The sequence below is a fragment of the Capricornis sumatraensis genome, chromosome 4 (genome assembly GCF_032405125.1).
Source record: "Capricornis sumatraensis isolate serow.1 chromosome 4, serow.2, whole genome shotgun sequence".
Lineage (NCBI taxonomy): Eukaryota > Metazoa > Chordata > Mammalia > Artiodactyla > Bovidae > Capricornis > Capricornis sumatraensis.
The window spans coordinates 55,254,662-55,280,743 of record NC_091072.1 but is presented as its reverse complement, the minus strand read 5'-3'; the positions used below and the strand labels follow the sequence as shown (position 1 = coordinate 55,280,743).

Sequence of the window (26,082 nt, the reverse complement as noted above, 5' to 3'; positions counted from 1 at the left end):
TGCTGCCTGTTTATCCATTGATGTCTACTTAGTTTGTCTCTATACCTTCAGTTCAGTTCAGTTCAGTCGTGTCCGACTCTGCGACCCCATGAATCACAGCATGCCAGGCCTTGGCCCTCCTAACTAACGGTGCAATGAGCATATTGCATATATGTGATATATAGATACGTGTGTGCATATGTCTTTTTGAGTCAGTGTTTTCATTTTCTTTGGGTAAATACCCAGAAGTGCAATTACTGGATCATAATATAGTTCTATTTTTAATTTTTTGAGGAAATTCCACAATATTTTCTATAGTGGTCACACTAATAGGACTTCCCTAGTAGCTCAGACAGTAAAGCATCTGCCTATAGTGCGAGAGACCCAGGTTCGATCCCTGGGTCAGGAAGATCCTGTGGAGAAGGCAATGGCAACCCACTCCAGTACTCTTACCTGGAAAATCCCATGGGTGGAGGAGCCTGGTAGGCTACAGTCCATGGGGTTGCAAAGAGTCAGACACGACTGAGTGATTTCACTTTCACTTCACAGTAATTTACAATTGCATCAACAATGCATGGGGGTTTTCTTTTCTCCACATCCTCTTCAACTCTTGCTATTTCTTCTCTTTTTGGTAATAGCCATTCTAACAGGTGTGAGATGATATCTCATTATGGTTTTGATTTGCATCCTCTGATGATCAGTGATGTGTTAGTGATGTTGAGCTTCTTTTCATGTGCCTGTTGGCCATCTGTACGTCTTCTCTGGAAAGATGTCTATTCAGATACCCTGCCCATTTTTAAATTAGATTGTTTTGTTTTTGCTGTTGAGTTGTATGAGTTCGTATATTTTGAATATTATCCTCTTATCAGATACGTGATTTGCAAATATTTTCTCCCATTCAGTAAGTTGCTTTTGCATTTTGTTGATGGCTTCCCTTGCTGTGCAGAAGCTTTTTAATTTGATGTAGTCTCATTTGTTTATGCTTGCTTTTGTTACCTTTGCTTTTAGAGTCAGATCCAAAAATTATCTCTGAGATCACTAAGAAGAAGCTTACCACCTATGTTTTCTTCTTTGAGTTTTATGGTTTTAGGTCTAACATTCAAGTGTTTAATCCATTTTCGATAAATTTGTGTGTATGATCTAAGATAATTGTTTAAGTTTCATTCTTTTGCATGTGGCTATCCAGTTTTCTCAACAGGATTTATTTGTAAGACTGTCCTTTCTCTATTGTGTATTCTTATTTCTATTATCATAAATTAATTGACCATACACATACAGGTTTATTTCTGGGCTCTCCATTCTATCTCATTGATCTATGTCTGTTTTTATGTCAACACCATACAGTTTTGGTCACTATAGCTTTGTAATATAGTTGGAAACCAAGGTGGATGATGCCTCCAGCTTTGTTCTCCTTTTTCAAGATGGCTTTGTCTATTCAAGGTCTTTTGTGGTTCCGTATAAATTTTAGGATTATGTTCTATTTTTATGAAAAATGTCTTTGGAATTTTGATAAGAGTTGCATTGAATCTGTTGATTGTATTAAACTAAGATGAATGAGAGTCTTCCTGATGGAAGGACATTCCAGACAGAACACACAGCATGTGCAAAGGCCTGAACAACTCAGAGGGTGTGATAAGTTTATTGTTTGGTTAATGCTCAGAGAGGAAGAAAGGAAGTAGGAAAACAAGACTAAAGAGAGCAGACTGGGCTCTGCATTGTTCTGCTGGCTGGACTTCTAGAAGCATTTAACTTTGCAACCTTTACTGCAAGGGCAGCAGGCAGCCAGGAGCACCGAAGCAGCATGGTCTGGTTGGTGATGATAACTAAAGGCCATAGTGCTTTGTTGATGGAAAGACCCAGTTGACATTAATGCAGTGCTTTGAGCAACAGATAGTAAGTCAGGATGGAGCAAAGGGGTCAAATTTGAGAGAGTTTTAACAAGTGAAACAGGCTAGAGAAAATCTTCCTCTTAAATAGGCTGTAAGAGCAAATAAGCGGCATTTGTGGAAGGGCTATTTCTACAAAACAAAATGATGTGCTGTCTAGGAAGTAGCATGGAAACACGTATGGCAGCTATTTTGATAATCTGAAGAATTTGCATTAACAGGTCCCAGTTCCACAAAATGCTCTTCAGAGAACTGTGCTCCTCCCTGTTCAGGTTTCCTACAGAAATTGGATACCACGGTTGTTTAGTGGAAGTGCAAGATAAAAGGTAGATTCTGAGTAGTCCTCCTGCCCTTCTAGTCCAGACTGCTTTGTCTTTCTTCTCCTTAAATACGGTACCTGGGGAAGATGAATCAGCATTAGTGGGGAATTCAACCAAATCTATTTGAGAAAGGAGCCAATAAAAAAATGTTGGGAAATTAGTCCCAGACACTCAATGAATGGTTGTTGAATTAATCAACTTTTGAGTTGACCTTAATAACTTTTAACTTAAGCATATAAAGTAAGATTAATAGAAAAGAAAAGAAATCTTCTTTTTAAATTTTCCTATTTTATCTTTCATTGGTATAGCTTGTGGTGGGTCACTCCTGAAATACACTCCAGTATAATACCAAATGGACTTTTACCTTTGTGCTTTGCTGTGCTGTACTTAGTCGCTCAGTTGTTTCCAGCTCTTTGCAACTCCATGGACTGTAGCCTGCCAGGCTTCTCTGTCCATGGGATTTGCCAGGCAGTAATACTGGAGTGGGTTGCCATTTCCTTCTCCAGGGGATCTTCCCGACCCAGGGATCAAACTCGGGTCTCCTGCTTCGCAGGCAGCTTCTTTACTGTCTGAACCACCATGGGAAGAGGGAGGTGCCACTTTGAGGACACTGAATCCAGGAACAGACCTAAGCTGGGAGTATGAAAAAGACAGGACTCTTACTTTAGCAACTTAAATGAGAGGCTTGATGTGGCATGCATGAACAGTTCTCACCATGGGATGATTTATTATTTAAATCTTCAAAATGAGCATATAATCAAGAATATTTAATCATGTTATTTTTCAAAACATCTTCTTCAAACTGTACTTTAAAAGTCATCTTCTACACTTCAGTTTATTTAAAATTAAGCAATATATTTTAGCAACTGATTTCCTAACCCCATCCCTGGTAGTTTAGAGGTAAAACAATATTTCTGTTATGTTTCAACAGTCTCTGTAGTTGTGTCTAGAATCATACTTAGTAATAATATGTTCTGTCTAAGAAGTACCTGTTGGGGTTGGCGTTCTGAGAGTGTTATTTCAGTAAAAGGAACCATGCAAAATAATTATTTACTTATTTTTCAGATGGACAAAAAGAATCAAAGTGGTAAAGTGGTTCAACCAAGACCTCATAGTTCCCAAATTATATTAAAAGGCTCAAACACAGGTCCACTAGTCAGCAAAACCTGTATGCTTACTGTAACATCATTCTAGACTCAGATTTTACCCTCCATTCTTTCTGTTTCACCTAAGTGTTAACATGAACCAGTAGTGGATATGTTGTTCTGTATACCAGTTCTGAGAATCTCTTACTTGTCTTTGCTCCTGAATCTCTGTACTTACAAATTATGACTGTGTATCAGTAACACATTCCAACATGCATACCTTCCAGTGTTCAAGGAAAAGATATTGTAATCTCAGTGTTGTGGAATGTTAATTTTAAAAACTATTTTTAAAGTATCACCTAGATTCAGGAAAGAACTATATACATCATTTTTATTACATATTTGAGAGCTAGAACTGTAAATAATGGTAAAAATTTTTACCAAAGGGTTTTTTATAAAACCAGATATAAAAGTTTTATTACTTGATAAACAAGGAATGCCAAATTTAAAACTTCTGAGTAAAAATGATTGCCTTATCTTTTCTACAGCAACCTCCTCCAACCCATCCAAAAAAAATAGGAGGGATTTTTGGATCAAATCATCAGGATAATTAATCCAGACCTGTTTCACTTTGAGATAGGGAACTTCTGTCTTAACAATGAAAATATATTGTCCTATCTGCAATGAAAGAATTGATATTCTTAATGTTCTTACACATTCTTTTTTTATGTGAACATTTTAGGTGTATCAATATATGCATGAAACGATAACTGTTAATGGCTGTCCTGAATTCCGTGCCAGGGCCACAGCAAAGGTAAGACTTGAGTAACTTTAAAAATATACTTAACCCCAGTGATCTAGTAATTGATTGTGCGCGTGTGTGTTTCAGGTATTCTCGTGTGTACACTGTAAGAGAATTTAGACATCAGTGGCAGCCCAGAGTCTAGAACCAGTACTACTTCCCAGGTAAAAATCCTAATGGAAAAATTGAACGTTTCTGCTGCTTCTGTAGCTTAAGAAAGGAGAATGATTTAATTAAAGTCGCTGAATGTTCATTTGGCACAAGCAAATCTACTGGTTCATCGTATGAAATACTTCTTGGTTTTCTGACACATTCTTCTGATCCAAAAGAACCTGTTCACTATTCAATGCATGGAAATTTATTTGCACAAGTCTAAATGTTTGACTCAAGCTAGACATGGCAAGAACTCACCTGATACCCACTGATGCAGGATTTTTCCGTGTACTACTCAGCAGAGCAGTTGAAATAATATGATATTGACCTAAAGGGAAGGCTTGTTGGCTGTTGTGATAGAGACTACATTTGCTCTTGAAAGACTCCAATCCAGAGATTGCAGAGACCCTACGAATGAAAATGTTACAACAGTAGGATCGTGAGATTATATGGAAAAGAGACCGTAGGAAATAAGTTTTACCCTAGAATCACTAGTGCAGTTCTTATTTTATAAGTGCAGAAGTGTTATAGTAGATATACATTTGCTCTTTAAAAGCTTTTCTCTTTCTAATAAAATATAAGAAATAACAGTTGGAAATAATCAGAACTTTCCATTTAATTCTTTTGTGTTACATCACCTCTTACTTAGTTTCTCTCCTGACTTTTAAGTTTTCATTCTGTAACTGAACACCGTAGACTTATGACTATTTTTTTCGTTTTCGTTTTTTAATTTTTTTTAACCCAGGCGCAAAAAGGGTGTTATTATCATTACATCATGCTTTGCTTGTACTGAAGTGAAACACACACAGAAAAATGATCCCTACATGGTTTAATTAAGGGGAATGTGAATTATGCAGTATTTTACCATTCTCATTTCTTATTCATGTAGAACAGCAGGATAGCAGCATAATGTTGCAATAGCACAATATTTTCTGGTTGTTTCTGGGCTGTCTGCATTGCATCCATGTCAGCCATTAAAACCTATGCATGACAACAGGGTTTGCATGAGCAAATGCATGTAGCTAAAAACAAGCCATTATTTCCATTTCATTCACTATCTTTCACTAAATGCAGGCAGTAGCATAATGCTAAGTTGATGTGTTAACGCTGTGTGTGAAAAAGAATGTACAGTTGTTGGGAATCAGTATTTTCATAGTGTTGAGTAAATCGCTTTATAATAGACATCTAACCAGCTGTGGTTAAGGCAGGTTACTGGAGGTGGAAAATAAGAAGCAGGCAATATTCTTACTTTATTTCCATGGAAGGGAGGGGGTGAAAACTAATGGTAAGTTGTTTCTTTAACTTATTTTTTAAAACTAATATATATGAGTTTTAAACTTATGTCCATATTAAATTGTATTTTGTACATCTAGGTATAAAACCATGGACTTCTCATTTTACCTACATTGCTAGAGTAGTTGAAATATTAATTTTAAATATAGGGGGGAAAATCTGTGCCAGATAAGAGGACCTCTCATAATAATATGGAATACTGATGTGAAATAATTATAATCTGTTTGACTCTATTACTTTATTTTAGCTTTTTTTCTTTTAGGCATTTTCAATTTAGGAAAAAAGTACTAAATTTGCTAAGCCAGTGGTTTTGCAATAGCAAAATTCTAGATGTATTCACCAGGATACATGTATATGTATACACATACATATATATGCAAATATATATGTGTGTGTATATATATATAAGTGCTCCTTGGTGTATTGAGTAGATATTTATGAACATTTATCAGGTGTCGCTAGTGGTAAAAGAACCGGCCACCAATTCAGGAAACGTAAGAGATGCAGGTTCTATCCCTGGATCAGGAAGATCCTCTGGAGGAGGGCATGGTAATCCACTCCGGTATTCTTGCCTAGAGAACCCCATGTGTGACCATAGGGTCACAGAGTCAGACACAACTGAAGCTACCTCATGCATGCACAAGCACCAAGTTAGACTGTGTAATACAAAAAAGCGGAAGCCACAATCTCAGCCCTTAAGGTGCTGGTGGTCAACACGTACATAATATGTGCAATAATTATAGTTTATGGACTCTGTGTAGGTATTAAATGCACCAAAGCTATTTGGAATCCAAGGATAGGAGGAATCGCATCTAACCAAGGTCTCTGGCAAAGATCTTTATGAAAAAGGGAAAACTTTGCCATAAAGGGTAAGATGTAGAAAGGTGGAAATAGTTGGGCTGAGCTTTGCCAAAGAAAGGAATTGAAAAGGACATCTAAATGAAGAAAGCCCCCTCCCTTTTGTATTCTTTCTTTCACAGGAGAAAGCTATAAAATAGGAGGAGTTGCCTGGTCTACGCACTGGAAATCGTGTGAATAGCCTTATTTCCCTCGTTTTACCACCAAATGATCATCTTTTCTTTCAGGCTACAGTTGCAGCTTTTGCAGCTAGTGAAGGCCATTCCCACCCTCGGGTAGTCGAACTGCCAAAGACAGATGAAGGCCTTGGTTTTAACGTGATGGGAGGAAAGGAGCAAAATTCTCCCATTTATATCTCTCGCATCATTCCTGGAGGGGTGGCTGAAAGACACGGAGGCCTCAAGAGAGGAGACCAGCTGCTATCAGTGAATGGAGTGGTATGTTCATAACATAATCAGAGCTTTTTCACTCTGAGTACATCCTCCCCTCCCCCCACCGCTGTTATTGAATCAGTATTGAAAATCCTAGAGCAAATCTTTATTTTGTGTCCAAACAACTTCCTAAGCATTGATGGATATCAGACCTACAAAAGAGATAATTTTATAGCTTTGATTTCTCATTTTGTCTTATTCAGGGATAAAGAGGACCTCCTAGGAAAATCATCCCAAGATATTATTCCAGCTAGTAGAATTTTCCCCACATAATACTCTAATTGAATTAATACTTAAAAGAACATAATTTCAAGTCACTTTTATTCAAAGTTTGTTGTTGTTCAGTCGCTGAGTTGTGTCGGACTCTTTGCAATCCCATGGACTGCAGCACACCAGACTCCCCTGTCCTTCATCAGAGATATGAATGAATTTGCTCAAATTCATTTTTAATCTTGGAGTTTGCTCAAATTCATGTCCATTGAGTTATTCAAAGTTACTGTAAGCAAATATACACATTTAAAAAATAAAGCTAGAACTTTTACCCTATTTATTTTTCATTTTAATTACAGAGGAAGGATGGCTTTAATATGTATAATAATAACACACATGGAAAAGGCTAATGAACAGGTAATTCTTTAAGCCAAGTAAACAGCTATGGTAAAATAAAAATATATTAGCCCCTTTCCTGAAAAAAAAAAAAGTGCAAGTATCTGTTCATTATATTTATCTTAGTTTTCACATGAAGTTAAAAGTATGAACATACCTTTTTTTCACAGCCTCATATTCTTTGGATGCCATTACCTCCACATGTAATAATGAGTTGTTAATGAAATGGCTTCATGTGAAATGCATAATTCTTCCCTTCTACTTAAATTGAAAATAATAACCCAAAAGCAAAAATTGCAGAAGTATGAATAGAAAATATCAAAGCTTACTTTTCTTTTCATCTGGGATCTGTCTTCTATGAACTTAAGGTTTAAACAAATAAATTAGATTTGTGTTCTTTGTGGTCATAGTGATTTCTGCTAAGGACATAATATCCAAAATAAATGCATTTGAAATGTGATATTTTGTTTATAGCCATGGAATAAATTCTTCTGTATATCTTGCATTTTGGGGGCCTGACTAGTAGTTTTGTAGAACCCCAAATTATTCAACTCTGATGATCTCTCATGTACATCAAAATCACCAATCCATGAATATTTTATATCCCTTCAGCATTCCAATTCCAAAATTACCATTTCATTTACTTTTTTCTCTGCAACAATGCTGTAAGATGAGCTTTTTATTGACCTTTAGATAACTAGGACTTTTTCAAAGCATGTTTCAACTGATAATTTCATAGTCAAGTTTTCTAGGGGAGGACTCTAAAGCTAGGTCATGCAGTTATGTCACAAAGTAATCTGTGCCTCACTGTGTGAATTTATGATTTCTCTGAATGTATTGGGTAGATCAAAAGAAGAGTATATATATTTTTAAAAGAACTAAAAATATATTCATAGTAAATGTATTTATGTAAAGCTACAGAAAATTTATATTAAATCAATATTTAGTTGACTTTATTTAAGCTATCTGTCAAAAGGGCCAAAGAACCTTCATTTAACCCATACATTTGTAGGGAACAGAGCTGTTGGCATTTAATAATCACTCTGCCATTCCTTGCAATGATCTGTGACTTTATCTGGCAGACTGCAGGCGCATTGGAATCAGACACATCAGACTCTACCACTCAATATCCATGGATTTAATAGATTGTTGTTGTTGTTCAGTCACCCAATCATGTCCAGCTCTTTGTGACACCATGGACTGCACCATGCCAGGCCTTCCTGGCCCTCACCATCTCCCAGAGTTTGCCCAGGTTCGTGTCCATTGCATCGGTGATGCCATCCAGCCATCTCATTCTCTGACATCCTCTTCTCCTTCTGCTTTCAATCTTTCCCAGCATCAGGGCCTTTTCCAGTGAGTTGGCTGTTTGCATCAGGTAACCAAAATACTGGAGCTTCAGCTTCTGCATCAGTCCTTCCACTGAATATTCAGGGTTGATTTCCCTTAAGATTGACTGGTTTGATATCCTTGCTGTCCAAGGAACCCTCACGAGTCTTCCTAGTTTGAAATCATGAATTCTGTGGCACTCTGCCTTCTTTACAGTCCAGCTCTCACAACCTTACATTACTACCGGGAAGACCATAGCCTTGACTATACAGAGCACATTGTCTAAGTCTGTTGTAGCTTTCCTGCTGAGCAGCAGTCATCTTCTAATTTCATGGCTGCAGTCACCATCTGCAGTGATTTTAGAGCCCCCAAATAGGAAATCTGTCATTGCTGCTACCTTCTCCCCTTCTATTTGCCATGAAGTAATGGGGCCAGATGCCATGATCTTAAGGTTTTTAGTATTTAGTTTTAAGCCGGCTCTTTCACTCTCCTCCTTCACCCTCACCAAGAGGCTCTTTAGTTCCTCTTCGCTTTATGCCATTAGAGTGCTATGATCTGCATATCTAAGGTTGTTGATGTTTCTCCTGCCTATCTTGATTCCAGCTTGTGACTCATCCAGCCTAGCATTTCTCATGACGTGCTAAGTGTGTGTTAGTCGCTCAGTTGCGTCCAACTCTTTACAACCCCATGGGCTGTAGCCCGCCAGGCTCCTGTGTTCATGGAATTCTCCAGTCAAGAATAGTGGAGTGGATTGCCATTCCCTTCTCCAGGGGATATTCCCGACCCAGGGATTGAACCCAGGTATCCCATATTGCAGACAGATTCTTTACCATCTGAGCCACCAGGGAAGCTCAGTGTATAGGTTAAATAAACAGTGTGATAGCAGGCAGGCCTGTCATACTCCTTTCTCAGTCCTGAGCCAATCAGTTGTTCCATACAGAGTTCTAACTTGCTTCTTAACTCACATACAGGTTTCTCAGGAGACAGGTAAGAGTTCCCATCTCTTTAAGAGCTTTCCACAGTTTGTTATGATCCACAGTCAAAGGCTTCAGCATAGTCGATGAAACAGAAGTAGATGTTTTTTCTGGAATTCCCTTGGTTTTTCTATGATCCAACAAATGTTGGCAATTTGATCTCTGGTTCTTCTGCCTTTTTGAAACCCGGCTTGGGCGTCTTATCTGTAAGTTCTTGGTTCATGTAATGCTGAAGCCTAGCACACAAGATTTTAAGCATGACCTTACTAGCATGGGAGGTGAGTGCAATTGTCCGATGGTTAGAACATTCAAGTACTACCCTTCTTGGGAACTGGGATGAAGATTGACCTTTTCCAGTCAGTAGAAAAGGATTTAGTTAATGGATTAATAACCCCTAAACTGAATTTCCTAATCTGAATAAGGCGAGTAGGGACTAATTTTAAGAGGTCAAATGAAAATTAAAATGAGGCAAAATGTCTGCTGAGAACTATCCTGTGATAATTTGGTCACACACAAATTAAGTATGTAAGTGTGGTTAGTGAAGAAACTTGAAGAGAGTTAGCAGTCCCCCTATGATATTGCTAATGCTAGTTATGTAAGTTTTAAAGCAAAGTCTGCTGTCCATAAAAGCATATTTTAGCAAGCATTTATTAGCAAAAAGGCATTAATAGACTCATACAACCTCTTCTGTTAAGTTTGATAACATCCTAGTTCTTGGTCCATTCAGATGTTCCAAACCCTGAAACCTTGAAACCTTGAAAAAAGGGTTTATTTGAGGCAGATGAAACAACATTCCAGAGCCAAGATTTTTGTTATAGTCAGCATCAGACGACCAGAAATTCTATTAAACTGGCAGTTGGAAATAAGAAGCTTTAGTGATCACACTTACGCCACTAATCCTTTGGTGCAAGCTGTGAGCCTCCTTAAGATTTTTGCAACCTGGTCATGCAAAGGTGGGAAATATCTACAGAATCTTTAGTATTCTACTTATATTTAAAACCTTTAATTTTGTTGATTCAGTTCCATTTATCATGCTAATTCGTAAGTCACTAATTTTGCCAGTAAGAATCCATTTCTGACAAACTGTTACTAATAAACAAAACATCCTTAAGATGGGTATAACAAAAGCTTTTGTAGTGCGACCAGCCTCTGGAGCACCTGTCTGATGTAATGTTTGCTGACCACCTAGACTGATTTAGGCTTCTCAATTTGTAATGTAAAATATTGCATATCTATAAAATCAAACTAGGCATTATAAACTACCTATTTTAAAGTACCTAAAGGTAAGTTATATACATTTTAACAGCACCTAATATTTATCAGGTATTCATCAAAAGGTAGTTTTCTTCTGTAAGTGAGAAATTTCATGACCCAGTGGGTTTCCAGTTGTCAGCCAAAGCAGTTAATCCAATGCAATAACCCTGGGCTGCTAACAGTGAATCCACAAGTCTTCTCAATATAAATAATTCCAGGCAGATAGCGGTATTTAATGGAAAAAAAAATTGTTCTGTAATGGAAGGACCACAAAAGAGAAAATGTTAGCAAATGATCAAGTTTACACTTTAAAGTACCATTTGGGAAAATTAATATGGAATATTTTCAGGACATACCATCCTAAACTGAGAACAAATTTTGTAAGAGGGATTTGAAGAGATGAAGCAAACCTTACTACTTCAGTACAAGTCTTCTGGAGAAAATTTCCTACTGTCCTACTTAAAAAGTAAGGAAATTGTGGCATGGACCTTTAAACATCTGAAAAGACACCTGAAAAGATGTCTTAATTATGTATGTTTGTATTTATGCTCTACCTGCATTTAGGAAGGATATATCATGATTATCTGGGCTTTTCTGCTGGCTCAGATGGTAAAGGATCCTCCTGAAGTGCAGGAGACCTGGGTTTGATCTGGCTACCCACTCCACTGTTCTTACCTAGAGAATTCCATAGACAGAGGAGCCTGGTAGCTACAGTCCAAGGGGTTGCAAAAGTTGGACATGATTGAACAACTACTTTTTTTTTATCATGATATCTGGTGAAAAGTAAAATATATGTTAATGAAGAATTATTAACATGGCACGTTAGGGAAAAAAATCAATAAATAGAAATTTTTAAAAGATACAGCAAGTAATATCAGTAGAGCAAGTAATATTTTTTTCTCTTAGTGTCTTAGAAATCAAAACAGAAGGAGACTCATACCAGCTCAACCATCATTGGTAGAGACTTTTTTTCTGCACCTGAGCTCCAGGAGAAATTTCCCCTGGGATTTTTACAAATGAGATATTGAATTACCTAATACAATTTTATAGAAAATGCAGAGGCCTTTTGCGCAGGGTTACTTCTTAGGTCAACCCTCAATGAAAACTTAGAACTGAATGTTCAATTAAAGCTTAAAGTTAACAGGAAGTCAAAATGTTCACAGTTAGAATTTATAGCTTTCTAATGATCTCCTTTTCACTCTTTTATACCCAAGTGTTTCATCAGCAATTTCAAGAAGGAACTAAAGGGCCATATATAAAGGTTGCAGCCAGCAGGAACAGTAAATACATTTAGTGATTGGGTCTGGATATATTTTTTCTTAAATGCCAATGGAATGGTACAATAAGCTAAATTTAATAAGAATCTATGTGAAGTCCTGCCCATTTGCCAAACATTTTACCTTTGTGCAGAAACGGGAAGAGTGTTAGCAGTTCTGTTGTGTCCAACTCTTTCCCATGAACTGTAGCCCACTAGGCTACAGTGTCCATGGCATTCTCCAGGCAAGAATACTGGAGTGGGTAGCCATTGCCAGGGGTTCTTCCCAACCCAGGGACTGAACCCGGGTCTCCTGCATTGCAGGCAGACTCTTTACAGTCTGAGTCACCAGGGAATCAGGCAGGGAAAACCAAAATTAGGCAGAATCAGGAAGAAATGGCTAAATATTAAAACCTGAAGGAAAAAACAAAAAACCTGAAGAAAAAAACAGTCTCAGTTCAGTTCAGTTGCTCAGTCGTGTCCGACTCTTTGCAACCCCATGAATCGCAGCACGCCAGGCCTCCCTGTCCATCACCAACTCCCAGAGTTCACTCAGACTCAAGTCCATCGAGTCTGTGATGCCATCCAGCCATCTCATCCTCTGTCGTCCCCTTCTCCTCCTGCCCCCAATCCCTCCCAGCATCAGAGTCTTTTCCAATGAGTCAACTCTTCGCATGAGGTGGCCAAAGTACTGGAGTTTCAGCTTTAGCATCATTCCTTCCAAAGATCCCAGACTGATCTCCTTAAGAATGGACTGGTTGGATCTCCGTGCAGTCCAAGGAACTCTCAAGAGTCTTCTCCAACACCACAGTTCAAAAGCATCAATTCTTCGGTGCTCAGCCTTCTTCACAGTCCAACTCTCACATCCATACATGACCACTGGAAAAACCATAGCCTTGACTAGATGGACCTTTGTTGGCAAAGTAATGTCTCTGCTTTTGAATATGCTATCTAGGTTGGTCATAACTTTCCTTCCAAGGAGTAAGGGTCTTTTAATTTCATGGCTGCAGTCACCATCTACAGTGATTTTGGAGCCCAGAAAAATAAAGTCTGACACTGTTTCCTCATCTATTTCCCATGAAGTGATGGGACCAGATGCCATGATCTTCGTTTTCTGAATGTTGAGCTTTAAGCCAACTGTTTCACTCTCCTCTTTCACTTTCATCAAGAGGCTTTTGAGTTCCTCTTCACTTTCTGCCATAAGGGTGGTGTCATCTGCATATCTGAGGTTATTGATATTCCAGCTTGTGTTTCTTCCAGTCCAGCATTTCTCATGATGTACTCTGTGTATAAGTTAAATAAGCAGGGTGACAGTATACAGCCTTGACGCACTCCTGTTCCTATTTGGAACCAGTCTGTTGTTCCATGTCCAGTTCTAATTGTTGCTTCCTGACCTGCATACAGATTTCTCAAGAGGCAGGTCAGGTGGTCTGGTATTCCCATCTCTTGAAGAATTTTCCAGTTTATTGTGGTCCACATAGACAAAGGCTTTAGCATAGTCAATAAAGCAGAAATAGATGTTTTTCTGGAACTCTCTTGCTTTTTCCATGATCCAGCGGATGTTGGCAATTTGATCTCTGGTTCCTCTGCCTTTTCTAAAACCAGCCTGAACAAAGTTCATGGTTCACGTATTGCTGAAGCCTGGATGGGAGAATTTTGAGCATTACTTTACTAGCATGTGAGATGAGTGCAATTGTGCGGTAGTTTGAGCATTCTTTGGCATTGCCTTTCTTTGGGATTGGAATGAAAACTGACCTTTTCCAGTCCTGTGACCACTGCTGAGTTTACCAAATGTGCTGGCATATTGAGTGCAGCACTTTTACAGCATCATCTTTCAGGATTTGAAAGAGCTCAACTGGAATTCTATCACCTCCACTAGCTTTGTTCATAGTGATGCTTTCTAAGGCCCACTTGACTTCACATTCCAGGATGTCTGGCTCTAGATGAGTGATAGGGGGTTTCAATTGATTTCAAGAGAAATCTGAAGCAAGTTAAGGAAAAAACAAATATGTGATTTATAGGGACCATTAATACAAATATGTATAAACATGGAAGGAAGAAGAGATTGGTTCAGCTCTGAATGTGCTGTTCGGCTCACACCTCACTGTGCTCTGATCCTGATTTCATCTTTGCAAATAACAATAAGCTCATCCCGAGTCAAGCAGTCTTGTACAGGAAGAAGGACTTGACTTGTTTTGGACAGAGAAGAGACTCAGAGGAGTGATTGCTGCCTTCATATGTCCTCCATTGTGCAAGGCACCCGGTGGCAGAGCCAAGGCCGGTTGGGGAAAGCCACAGGGAAGGCAGCTTTTAAGAAGGGCTTCTTGTGAGAAAGAGCCATTAGACACATGGGGAAGGATGGAATCATAAGTCATAGTGTGCCCATCATTTGAAGTTTTAATCAAAGATTAGAAGACCAACTGGCAAGAATATTTCAAATTATGAGTACAATATAGAGGGCTACAACAGTTGACCCCAAGGTCCCTTCTAACTCTGTGACTCTGTGTTTCCAGATGGTATTTTGCTGAGACTCTTATATACCCCTACACACACACAAACACACACACACTCTTTATATACGTAAGGAGGCTCTCTGTGTACCTTCCTAATGAGAAATTTTTCTTAAACAGAAGTATTAGACATGGACTACAATATAATTGTTTTTTAATTTAGTACTTTACAGTTTATGAACAGTATTTACCTAAGATTCTCTCATCTGTTCCTCAAAAGAGTCTTATGAATGGATAGGGCCAGAGTTTGTTTTCTCTCTTTCTCTTTTATACATACACACATGCACGCACGCACACACACAGATACACACAGAGAAATGGGTACTCCTTTGCACACCCAAGCCCACACCAAATACATACATAAACAGTGAATTTCAGCCTTTATTATGACCATAACCGATGCTTACCAAGTGTAATAATTGGTTACTGAAAAAGGAGATCCCAGTGAAACCTGAGTGAGCTCCAGGACTGTGCCTATGTCGGTGCCCTGATTTTAATACTATACAGTTGTTTTTTACAAGATGTTTGTATTGAAGAAAGCTGGCTAAAGGGTCCACAGAGTCTCCTTGTACATTTCTTTTCAACTTCCTCTGACTTAATAATTATTTCCTAGTAATATTTTAAAAGGGAGAAAGTCCAAAAGAATCGGTATGATAGCCTCCCATACTGATGGGAGAGAAGGCAGGTGGGGGACAGGGAGGCACAGGATAGAAAGATAAAATAAAAGCACAAGAAATTTGAAACTAAGTCATAGTGAAAAAGAGACCTTCATTAGCTCCTGAAATCCAGGCATTGTTTTTGAGCATCATTGGTGGGGAAATTGCAGTTAAATTTGCCCAGCTCTGTAGTTAATCCTAAATAAAGCTGTCGATACAGTGTATGAACAGTGCTAATTGATTTTTAAGCATAACAAATGAATGAGTAAAAGTTGAGGGATAGGACATAATAAATTGTTTTCCTGGAACCTGGCTTCTCTCCCATTTTATAAGTACTTCTGCCAAGTTAAGGGTGAGTACTCATAGCCCAAATTATTTATGCAGAAAGGCTGTCAGATGTGGAATGAGGATGAAACAAAAATTAGAACTCTCTAGATTTGAGCTTTGTGAAACTACAGCGTCCAGATGGGAAATCTATGTTAAGTCTTATTTATCTATTATCTGAACAAAGAGAAAATACAAAGATGTTTTTAAATTACTATGAAATACACTATAAGATTTCTGTGAAAATTTAAGCTCTGCATTAAAAGGCATGTCCCACTGACAGCAATGATTTTTGTTCACTGCCTTCTCTGCAGTCTTAGCACAGCATGCGAGTGTGCTCAGTCATGTCTGACTCTTTGCTACCCCATGGACTATAGTCTGCCAGGCTCCTCTGTCCCTGGGATTCTCCAGGCAAGAATACTGGAGTGGGTTGCCACTTCCTTCTCCAGATCTTCCTGACCCCGGGATCTAACTCACATCTCCTTTTGGCAGGCATCTTCTTCACCACTGAGCCAAGCCCCCTTAGAACAGCAGCTATCTACATAGTCAAAGCTCCATATGTATTTACATCCAGGCAACACTCTAAACACTTTACATATTGGATTAATTGTTTCCTCATAATGCTCTTTTGTGTAAGTGTTCTTACTGTCACTCTCATGAATAAGGGAACTGAGGAAGAGAGAGATCAAGTGGACTTGCCCAAGGTCATACAGCCAACTGAATGGCCAGCTGGAGAGTCTAATCTGGGCAGTCTGGCTTTACTCATCCTAATTTAAGGGTCAACCTCTTAGTCCTTTAAAGACTAGTGTTTTCCTGTATGGTATAGAAAAGATCAAGGTTTTTTCACTTTTATATGTTTGCATAAGCAGTTTTGGTTGGGGTGAGTATTGTTTTTCTGTTTCTTATAAAGGGCTTTGACTTTTAAAAAGTGGAGAACCGTTCCTAAAAATAGTCGCATTTTGGAAAAGGAGACATTTACCTTAGTATTTCTGAGGTATGCCTGTGTACATATAAATGCATATGAAACTGTTGACATAGCCACCACTTATCCCAGCATAAAGGAAATTCTCCCAGAGATTCAGTTCAGTTCCGTGCTGGTCGTAGTAATGAGATTTTTGCTCCATGTGTATATTAGTTTCTTATGGCTGCTGTAACAAATTACCATATACTTGATGGTGTAATTAATAGAATTTATTCTCTCATAGTTCTGGAGACTGGAAGTTAGAAATCAGCTTGAATGACCCCAAACCAGGCTGTCAGCCAGGGCTGTACTCCCTCCAGAGGCTCTGGTAGACAGTTCTCTTCTTGTAACTTCTGTGTGGAATCTCCCCTGGCTCTCCAGGTGGTGCTAGTAGTAAAGAACCCACCTGCCAGAGCAGGAAACGTAAGAGATGTGGGTTCAGTCCCTGGGTTGGGAAGATCTCCTGGAAGAGGGCCCAGCAACCCACTCCATTATTCTTGCCTGGAGAATCCCATCAACAGAGGGGCTATAGTCCATAGGGTTGCAAAGAGTCCATCAGGACTGAAGTGTCTTAGCATTTAAAGAGGGTAGGATAACCTCCTTATCTCAAGATCAAGATTCTTATGTTAATCACATCTGCAAAGACTCTTTTCCATACAAGGCAACCTTTACAAGTTCCAGTGAATAAGCCTTGGTCATGGAAAACGGTTATTCTAAATTCCGAGGACTTGTGAGTTTCCAGGACAGTCAAAAGCGATCCGCTGTCCACGGCGCATGAGAACACTGGTTTTTCTACTCTCGGGACAGTATGTGCTGAGTATTTCCCACCCTAGTCCTGGTTCTGACAATGCAACTTCCCTTTCCCCCTCCCACTTTGAGTACTTTTTTCCTTTTACTTCTGCCTGTACAGTCAGTGAAGCTTGTCCTCCTCTTCCTCCTTACGCCAACCCCAGCCTTCACCTAGCCTTTAGATAATGGGAGGAAAATGCAACTCTCTCCTGCCTCAGCTAGTTTTGAGTTCTGTTTGTTCCCTAGGTGTGGGCTGAAGGAAGCAAAAGGGGTGGGGAAGTACACAAAAAACCCACAAATTTATACTTCAGAGTATAACACTGCCTCATAATTAAATACTATAAGAAGTGTTTAAGGGGGAAAAGGAGAAGAAAACAAGGTGCCATGTAAAAGAATAAGAGCAGCTCCTTTTGATAGTGTTAGGAATGGCCTCATTTAGAGGAGACATTTAAGCTGAGACTAAAGGCAAGGACGGGCCTTCCCAGGTGGCTCGGGTAAAAAATCTGCTTGCCAATTCAGGAGACGCAGGTTTGATCCCTGGGTTGAGAAAGACTCCCTGGAGGAGGAACTGGCAACCCACTCCAGTATTCTTGCCTGGGAAATCCCATGGACAGACGATCCTGGCGGGCTATAGTCCATGCGGTTGCAAAGAGTCGGACACGACTTAGTGACTAAAAACAAAAAGGGCCAAGAAGTGTCAGTCATCATCATAAGTGCTGATGTGAAGTTATCCAGGTAAGAAAGCCCATGACTTTCGTGTAGGATTGTTACCAACCAGAATCTTGGCCTTCCTTACTACAGATTGATAAGAAGCCAGAGAAGAAATCCAGGAAAGCCTTCACTGGGGCCTTCGCTGCAGCAGAGGGGTGTGAAAACAAGTAACAGGTTCCCTCGTTCGCTCCCCCCGGCGGCGGGGTGAAGCCAGCTCCTTCTATAAGGGAAGGGCCAGGGTCAGGCCAGAGGGGGGTGGGTCAGGGGTTGCCCACCTGTTCCTGTGATGTTGGGTGCAGGGCTCATGCTCAGTGCCCTGTTTTTAGCTCCCAGCACCTTGGTTTTGCTCCTGGCTCTTCAAAAGTGGCAGTGTTTTTGGTCTTTTTATATTTAGTTGTCCATAATCTGCCCCAGTTGTTCACACACACAGTTATTTTTAGTCCTTTATAGTTTCTTTATGTTTTGTTGCTGGAGGAGACATTTGTCCATTTGCGAGCACTGAAGCAAGGGGTCCCGGGTCCCAGGTTGTCTCAGTCTTGGCTGAAAGAAAAGCAGGGTGGGTGGGTCATGGAGAGATGGACAAAAGGAGCTGAGGAGTGGTGGGAGCCAGACAGGTCCGATTCGTAGAGGTGCTGCCAGAAAGGTTATGTTTTATTTGAAAGGCAATAGGAATCTCTGTGTTGTCCATCCATCCTAAAATCTGGTCATGCGCCAAGAGTTGCTGATACCTACGGTGGCCGGTTGTGCTGCAGTCCACGGGGTTGCAGAGACATGACTTAGAGACTGAGCAACAGCAACAATGGCTATCACTGCAAAGTGAAATGTGTTATACGTTTTCTGTTTTAGTCTGGTAGTAGTATATTTCTATATGGAAATTTTCTTTCTAAACTCTTAAGCCACTTGAATAAGGTCTGGTGTCTGATAACAACTTTAGAAGTCATTTTCTTTCTATTTCTACTTTCAGTGAAAATTAGAAACCTTATTGTCAATTGCTATTTTCAAAATTTCAAATGTTGTTACATTTCAAGTTCTTACAGTTTCTGAAGAGTTTGAGGTTAGTCTAACTATAATATGACCATTTACAATTTGGGGACTCTATTTCATCATCTGTAAAACAGATAATAGTATCTTTCTCACATAGCTGATCTGAAGGGTATATAAAAGAAAGTATGTAAAAATAACTGCCACTGCGGCAGATAACTTTTATACGCTCAATAGCTGCTAACTATTAGTAATTATTAACTGTTAATGTAAGTTTCTTTTCTGTAAGGAGGTAATAGTCTCCTTCCTATCTTACAATTTTGCCTGCATGTAAAATTTAAACTTTTAGCTCAGACTAAGTGATTTTCCTCTGCTCTCTGTTTATTTTCAAGAGACAATAAAAGTCTCCCATTAAATGTTCTAATTTCAGAGGCAGTTGGCTCCCACTTGTGTGCTGTTGATTATTGGCAAGTCATTGAAATTTTGGGTGTCCTCAAATCTGCAAAGCTGATGTAATGACACCTGTCCTAACTACCTCTCCTAATGAATATAAAAGGGCATTGATAAATATAGCACTGGCAGAAACATGTGACTTTCTCTCTCCACAAAAATAAAGCATTATTGCTGTATATTATTATTAAACAGCCTTTTCATAAAATCCCCAGTCTTTGTATCTTTTGTGGCAACAGAGTCTTAATTTTCAAAAGCAGAAAATGTAAGCAGAGCAAGGACCGATCTTCTGTTGGCTGAGAAACAGGCAGTTCACTGTGAAGGAATACAGGGTTTGTCCTCAAGTTTTGTGCTAGGTCACTTTCTGGCATCATTTATTCTTTATGGAACTTACTAAACCCAATTATCAGTTATTGTTTTAACCATTATTGGAGAAGCCAATTTCTGTTGCCTAAAAGCTGTTCTTTACGATTCAGTTTAAGCCCAACTTGCTTGAGAAGTACCATTCTTCTAACTTAACTAAATATCGGCCTGGAGACTACTGGTACCAGCCTAAAGCAAAGTTGGAAAATTTTTAATATAGCCACAGCTCCATAGGTCTACCCAATAAAATTCAAACCAAGTTAATCTCAGAGTCTGTACAGTTTTCTAGAATGGATTTTGATCTTCTCTTGTTCTCGAAGAAACAAGAACTTGGTTCTTAAAGAAACAAGAACATCCTTCTCTTGTACTCAAAGAGAGATGACACTGATACAGATGGGACTCAAATAGCACTGCATGAGTGATCACACTACATGTGAGCACTGAGAGGTTCATAGGACGCCTAAACTTTAAGTCAGATGTTAGTTGCTGAGTCTCAGACATGGGAGTCTCAGTGAGAGAGTCTTGGAAGTTGTGGTACCAGAACCACACTTTTCTAAGTTCAGTCATGGGGTGTGGACAGTTTTAATAAAGTTGCAAAGTGCGTCATATTGAACCGTAAGCCTTCCCTCCTTGGTTTGCGCTCTCTTGGAGACAGAATCATCAGTTGGTAATTTTATTACTGTTGACTTTACTCTGAAGTGTAGATTACATTGTAGCTCTTCAGTGGCATCTAAAGGCTTCTCAGAAATCTTGTTTCTATTCGTAGGTGGGCCGGGCATCACCAGCAACTATGCAGATATAAGGTAGCTTAAGATTTAAGAATGTAACTTTGAATATGAAGCAAGGCTTGAGACTTTTACATCCTGGAGTTAGAGTCTGAGTATGTTGCAGTTACGTTTTTGATGGAACAGGAATTTAAATCTTTGTATGATTGGTATACAGAAGATCTGATCTCCTAGCATTGGCCTGAGCCTAGTTCATCACCCAGCACCAGCGTCTCAACTCAGTTTTTGGTTCTGAGCTCATCACCACTATGCAGCAGTCAGTCCATATTCAGAAATTAGTAAACTGTGACATTAGAAAACTTGAGGCTTCCAGACAGTCGCTGAGCTTCTACCTCTGAAACCCAAGGGAGCATGATGCTGTAGTAGACTTGGTTTTGTAAGAGTACATGTGGCTTCCTTGAAGTAGAAGTAGCAGTAATAAATGTAACTACACTGAGGACCAAGAGGAGATCGTGTACATAAGCAAGGATGACCAAGTGGGAGCTGTGGCAGTCCAGAGAGGAAATGCCCCATCACAGTTCCAGCTAGTCATTGTCATTGGACAACATGGACAGTGTTGGTTGATAGTTCAGAATTCCTGAAAACAAAAAAAACGCCTTCTGTCTTTGTAGAGGAGATGATATATAAATAGAATCTTAAAAGGATAAATAGTAGTTTTCATTCCAATCCCAAAGAAAGGCAATGCCAAAGAATGCTCAAACTACCGCACAGTTGCGCTCATCTCACATGCTAGTAAAGTAATGCTCAAAATTCTCCAAGCCAGGCTTCAGCAATACGTGAACCGTGAGCTTCCACATGTTCAAGCTGGTTTTAGGAAAGGCAGAGGAACCAGAGATCAAATTGCCAGCATCCACTAGATCATGGAAAAAGCAAGAGAGTTCCAGAAAAACTATTTCTGCTTTATTGACTATGCCAAAGCCTTTGACTATATGGACCACAATAAACTGTGGAAAATTCTGAAAGAGATAGGAATACCAGACCACCTGACCTGCCTCTTGAGAAACCTATATGCAGGTCAGGAAGCAACAGTTAGAACTGGACATGGAACAACAGCCTAGTTCCAAATAGGAAAAGGAGTATGTCAAAGGCTGCATATTGTCACCCTGCTTATTTAACTTATATGCACAGTACATCATGAGAAACACTGGGCTGAAAGAAGCACAAGCTGGAATCAAGACTGCTGGGAGAAATATCAATAACCTCAGATATGCAGATGACACCACCCTTATGGCAGAAAGTGAAGAGGAACTCAAAAGCCTCTTGATGAAAGTGAAAGAGAAGAGTGAAAAAAGTTGGCCTAAAGCTCAACATTCAGAAAACGAAGATCATGGCATCTGGTCCCAACACTTCATGGGAAATAGATGGGGAAACAGTGGAAACAGTGTCAGACTTTATTTTTCTGGGCTCCAAAATCACTGCAGATGGTGACTGCAGCCATGAAATTAAAAGACACTTACTCCTTGGAAGGAAAGTTATGACCAACCTAGATAGCATATTGAAAAGCAGAGACATTACTTTGCCAACAAAGGTCCATCTAGTCAAGGCTATGGTTTTTCCAGTAGTCATGTGTGGATGTGAGAGTTGGCCTGTGAAGAAGGCTGAGCACCGAAGAATTGATGCTTTTGAACTGTGGTGTTGGAGAAGACTCTTGAGAGTCCCTTGGACTGCAAAGAGATCCAATCAAGTTCATTCTAAAGGAGATCAGTCCTGGGTGTTCATTGGAAGGAATGATGCTAAAGCTGAAACTCCAGTACTTTGACCACCTCATGCGAAGAGTTGGCTCATTGGAAAAGACTTTGATGCTGGGAGGGATTGGGGTCAGGAGGAGAAAGGGACAACTGAGGATGAGATGGCTGGATGGCATCACTGACTCGATGGACATAAGTTTGAGTGAACTCCAGGCATTGGTGATGGACAGGGAGGCCTGACATGCTGCGATTCATGGGGTTGCAAAGAGTCGGACACGACTGAGTGACTGAACTGAACTGATAGAAATGTCAGAGCAAGTAGGTTGATGGAGGGTTAATCCAGGAAGAGGAGAAAACATATGTACAAACATGTAAGGAACAACATGATATTTGCAGTTAAAGAGTAAGGCACAGTGTGGTGGGATTGGTCTTGGAGGGATGGGCTAGGGCTATGTTGTTGTGTGCCCCATAAGCCACAATAAAGAGCCTGGATTTGTCATTTGAAGGTTGTAGAAAATGGCCAGCATCACATGCTTTTATCTGCATTTAGATAATTGTTCTGGCAACTGCCAGCATGTGACTGTGGGAGTGTGTGAAGGAGTGGAGAAAAACTGGATGTGAGGAGATCAGCTAGAGAACTCCTATGAGATGATGGTACTCTAAGCAAGACCTGGTGGTTGACTGGACGTGAGAGATAAAGGAGAGAGAATTACCAAGGAAGTCCCAAGTTTCTGGCTTGGATCCTGCCTCCTGCTGCTACAGGAGAAAAGATGTTTCAGCTTGAGCTCTCGGTGGCCTCAGATCGGAGGCCCACAGGCATCAAGGACAGATATAAGGAGAACTGCATTTCCAGGCCTAGGAGTACCTTTCCACTTGGTGATGATCCAAAATGTGTTCTGGTGACTTGGCAATTAAAAAAAAAAAAAAAGATATTTCAGGTAAGAAAGTGAGAAGCCCAGTGTTCAGCAAACTGTGGTATCTGTGGGTCATCAATGTGAAAGTGTACAAAATAGAATGAGTCGTCTGGTTTTGGAGAAGGATATAGGTTTTAGGCCATGGGTAATTTTAAATGCAGTAACTGAGTTCTAGCAAACTGGCAGCATTTTAAAGTAGAAACCTTTATTTTTTTAAAAATTCTACTCTGTAAAGTTTTCTCTAAATTTGTCGTAATCGGAGTTTCTCGACCTTTGAACAGTTGAGGTTTTAAACTGGGTAAGTCTTTGTTGGAGAGGCTGTGCTGTCTATTGTAGGAAGTTTGGCAGCTCCCCTGGCCACACTCCGCTTTCCATTGGTGACCATTGAAAGAGTCTCAGACATTGCCAGCTCTCCTCAGAGCGGTCAGATCATGCCTAGCTGGGAACCATTTCCTTAAACTAAACTGGTACAATTTCCTGGAGACTGATAAAAACCAAGTATTAACAGCACCATTAAAATCTAAATTGCATACATTGTACACTGTATGGTGTATGTGAATAGAATGGACTTCTCCCAAATCACAGCACGCTGGGAATTCTACAAATGAGGGCAATTCTTGCAAAGAGGCTTTATCCCAGGCTTGTCTCTGAATTGAGGATCTGTGAGGAAGAGCCCTGCAGTTGATCCTAATTGCTGTATATAACAAAGGCAAGGAGATTGACAGCCCGCCATTATTGAACCTGTCTCTACAGGCAAACAGTACTTTAAGAATACCATTTTAAAGGCTTCATTCAGACGGCCAAAAAAAGAATTATAACCACATGCCATGTGCTTGACACTGGGAAGGGACAGTTTAATAAAACATGCAGCATACCTTAAAGGAGCTCAGTTTTATTGAATTCTACAAACCTCAATTTAAATTTTTCGTAAATAGAGATGACCGTATTACTCATAATTGGCCTGAGCTGTAGCTTTGGGTGATTTGTAGAAATTCTGTGTCAATATATCATAAACAGAAGTATAAGCCCTCACTACTTTTCTGCTTAAGTCTAGAAGGCACAGTATCTATCTGACTACTCAATAAAGCCAGAAGTGAAGTTTACTGGGAACCTATGAGCCCTCTGAGTTTTACAATGGACCTGAAATAAGGCAGGCCACACCTTCTAATCCTGAAATTCTCTGTATTTTGGTGCCCATAATCTGTTAAAATTATTTTACAGTTTATATGAAATGAGCACTATTATATTGCTCTTCACTCTTACACAACCTTAGAAACAGTTTTAAATATTACTGACCAGTTTGTAGCAATTTCCAGCCAATTACCACAGGGACCTACTATAAATACTGTTTCACATGGGTCCTCTTTTGTTGGATGCAACTGGCAGAAGGAATAATGCAAGAACTTTCTGATGCTAGTTATCAGATCTCACATCATTTTGTGGTGTCAACATCTACAGGTATTAAAATGTAATTTCCTCCAGTTGCATTGAATATAATTTTGCACATATTTTGAGTGTTCCACAAAGTAGCCAATCACTTTACCCTTCTTCACCTCTAATAAACTTATTTAATTTTTAAAGAAATCATCAGGGGTTTAATTATGTTCAATTTTTAGTAAGCATGTTCTATTATTCTATGAAGAAAACAAATCAGATATAGTCATTAAAATTCCCTTTGATGCACTTTTTATTACTGATACTTATAGGAACATGGGTAACCTACAATGAACTTTTAGCTTTACCTTTCTTGGTTGTGTTATTCTTCCTAGATCAAACCTTGAGCACCTGCTCAGCTATTTACCAAACCCTAAGTCTGAGAGCTACTGAATAGGGCAGTATGTTGAAAAAATATACATAAATACCTTGTATCAGGAGCACATATGTGGCCAAATGAGGTTATACAACATTGCCTGGACATGGGCAATATTCATCCATTCATTCAAAAAGTATTTATTATCAATTACACTTCAATTAAAATAACCCTCCCAAAAAAAAAAATTGAAAAAAATTTATTAAGCATCTCAGTGTACCAGGCATTACTTGAGGCAATCTGGATTCTTCAGTGAAAAAGAAAAAGAGAGAAAAATCCTTTCCTTCTTGGAGGCTACATTTCAGTAGAGTAGAAAGCAACAAACATGTAAATAATAAGTGTGTGTATAATATATATATATATATATATATATATAATGTTAGATGGTGGCAAGTACTAAGGAAAAAGAGAAATCAGTACCTATGAAGGAGGGCAAGGAGTGACAGGATAGAGAGGGGAGGATGTGATGCTGGGGAGAGTAGCCTCAGTGAGAAGGTAATATTTGAGAAGAAGAATCGAGATGAAGGAGGGCAGGGAGTCACGTGAGTATCTAAGGAGAAACGTTCCAGGCAGCGGGAGGAATCGGTGCAAAGACATTCAGATGGAAGAGTACGGGCATGTTGGAGAAGCACCAAGGAAGCTATAGATGGGTCCAGCAGTAGCAGCTCACATTTTTCAGTTTAAAGTTTTTTCTAATTTTTAAAAAAAAGGCAACTTTTAAAATATAACTCAATATATATGCCATATTTAGCATCGTAGTTTGAAAATCCCCAAACATTAGGTTTAGAAATAAAGCAGGCCGACCCAAAGTGTAGTAACAAAGCTGATAACAGAAGTAACAGAAAAGAGTTCCTCTGAGAGCTTACAGGCCAGGCATTCGCTCAGCACTCTAAATGCACTGGGCAGCCTAAGTCTCGT

General features: G+C 39.4%; 1 protein-coding gene across 1 annotated transcript in view; it reads left to right on the top strand.

Annotated features, from left to right (window-relative positions):
* Positions 1-26,082, top strand: part of LIN7A (lin-7 homolog A, crumbs cell polarity complex component) — a 152,210-nt gene that overhangs the window by 93,575 nt on the left and 32,553 nt on the right. Inside the window, exons 3-4 of the mRNA XM_068971993.1 lie at positions 4,013-4,084; positions 6,604-6,813. Of these exons, the coding sequence (XP_068828094.1) occupies positions 4,013-4,084; positions 6,604-6,813 (282 nt within the window). The remainder of the gene's footprint in view (positions 1-4,012; positions 4,085-6,603; positions 6,814-26,082) is intronic.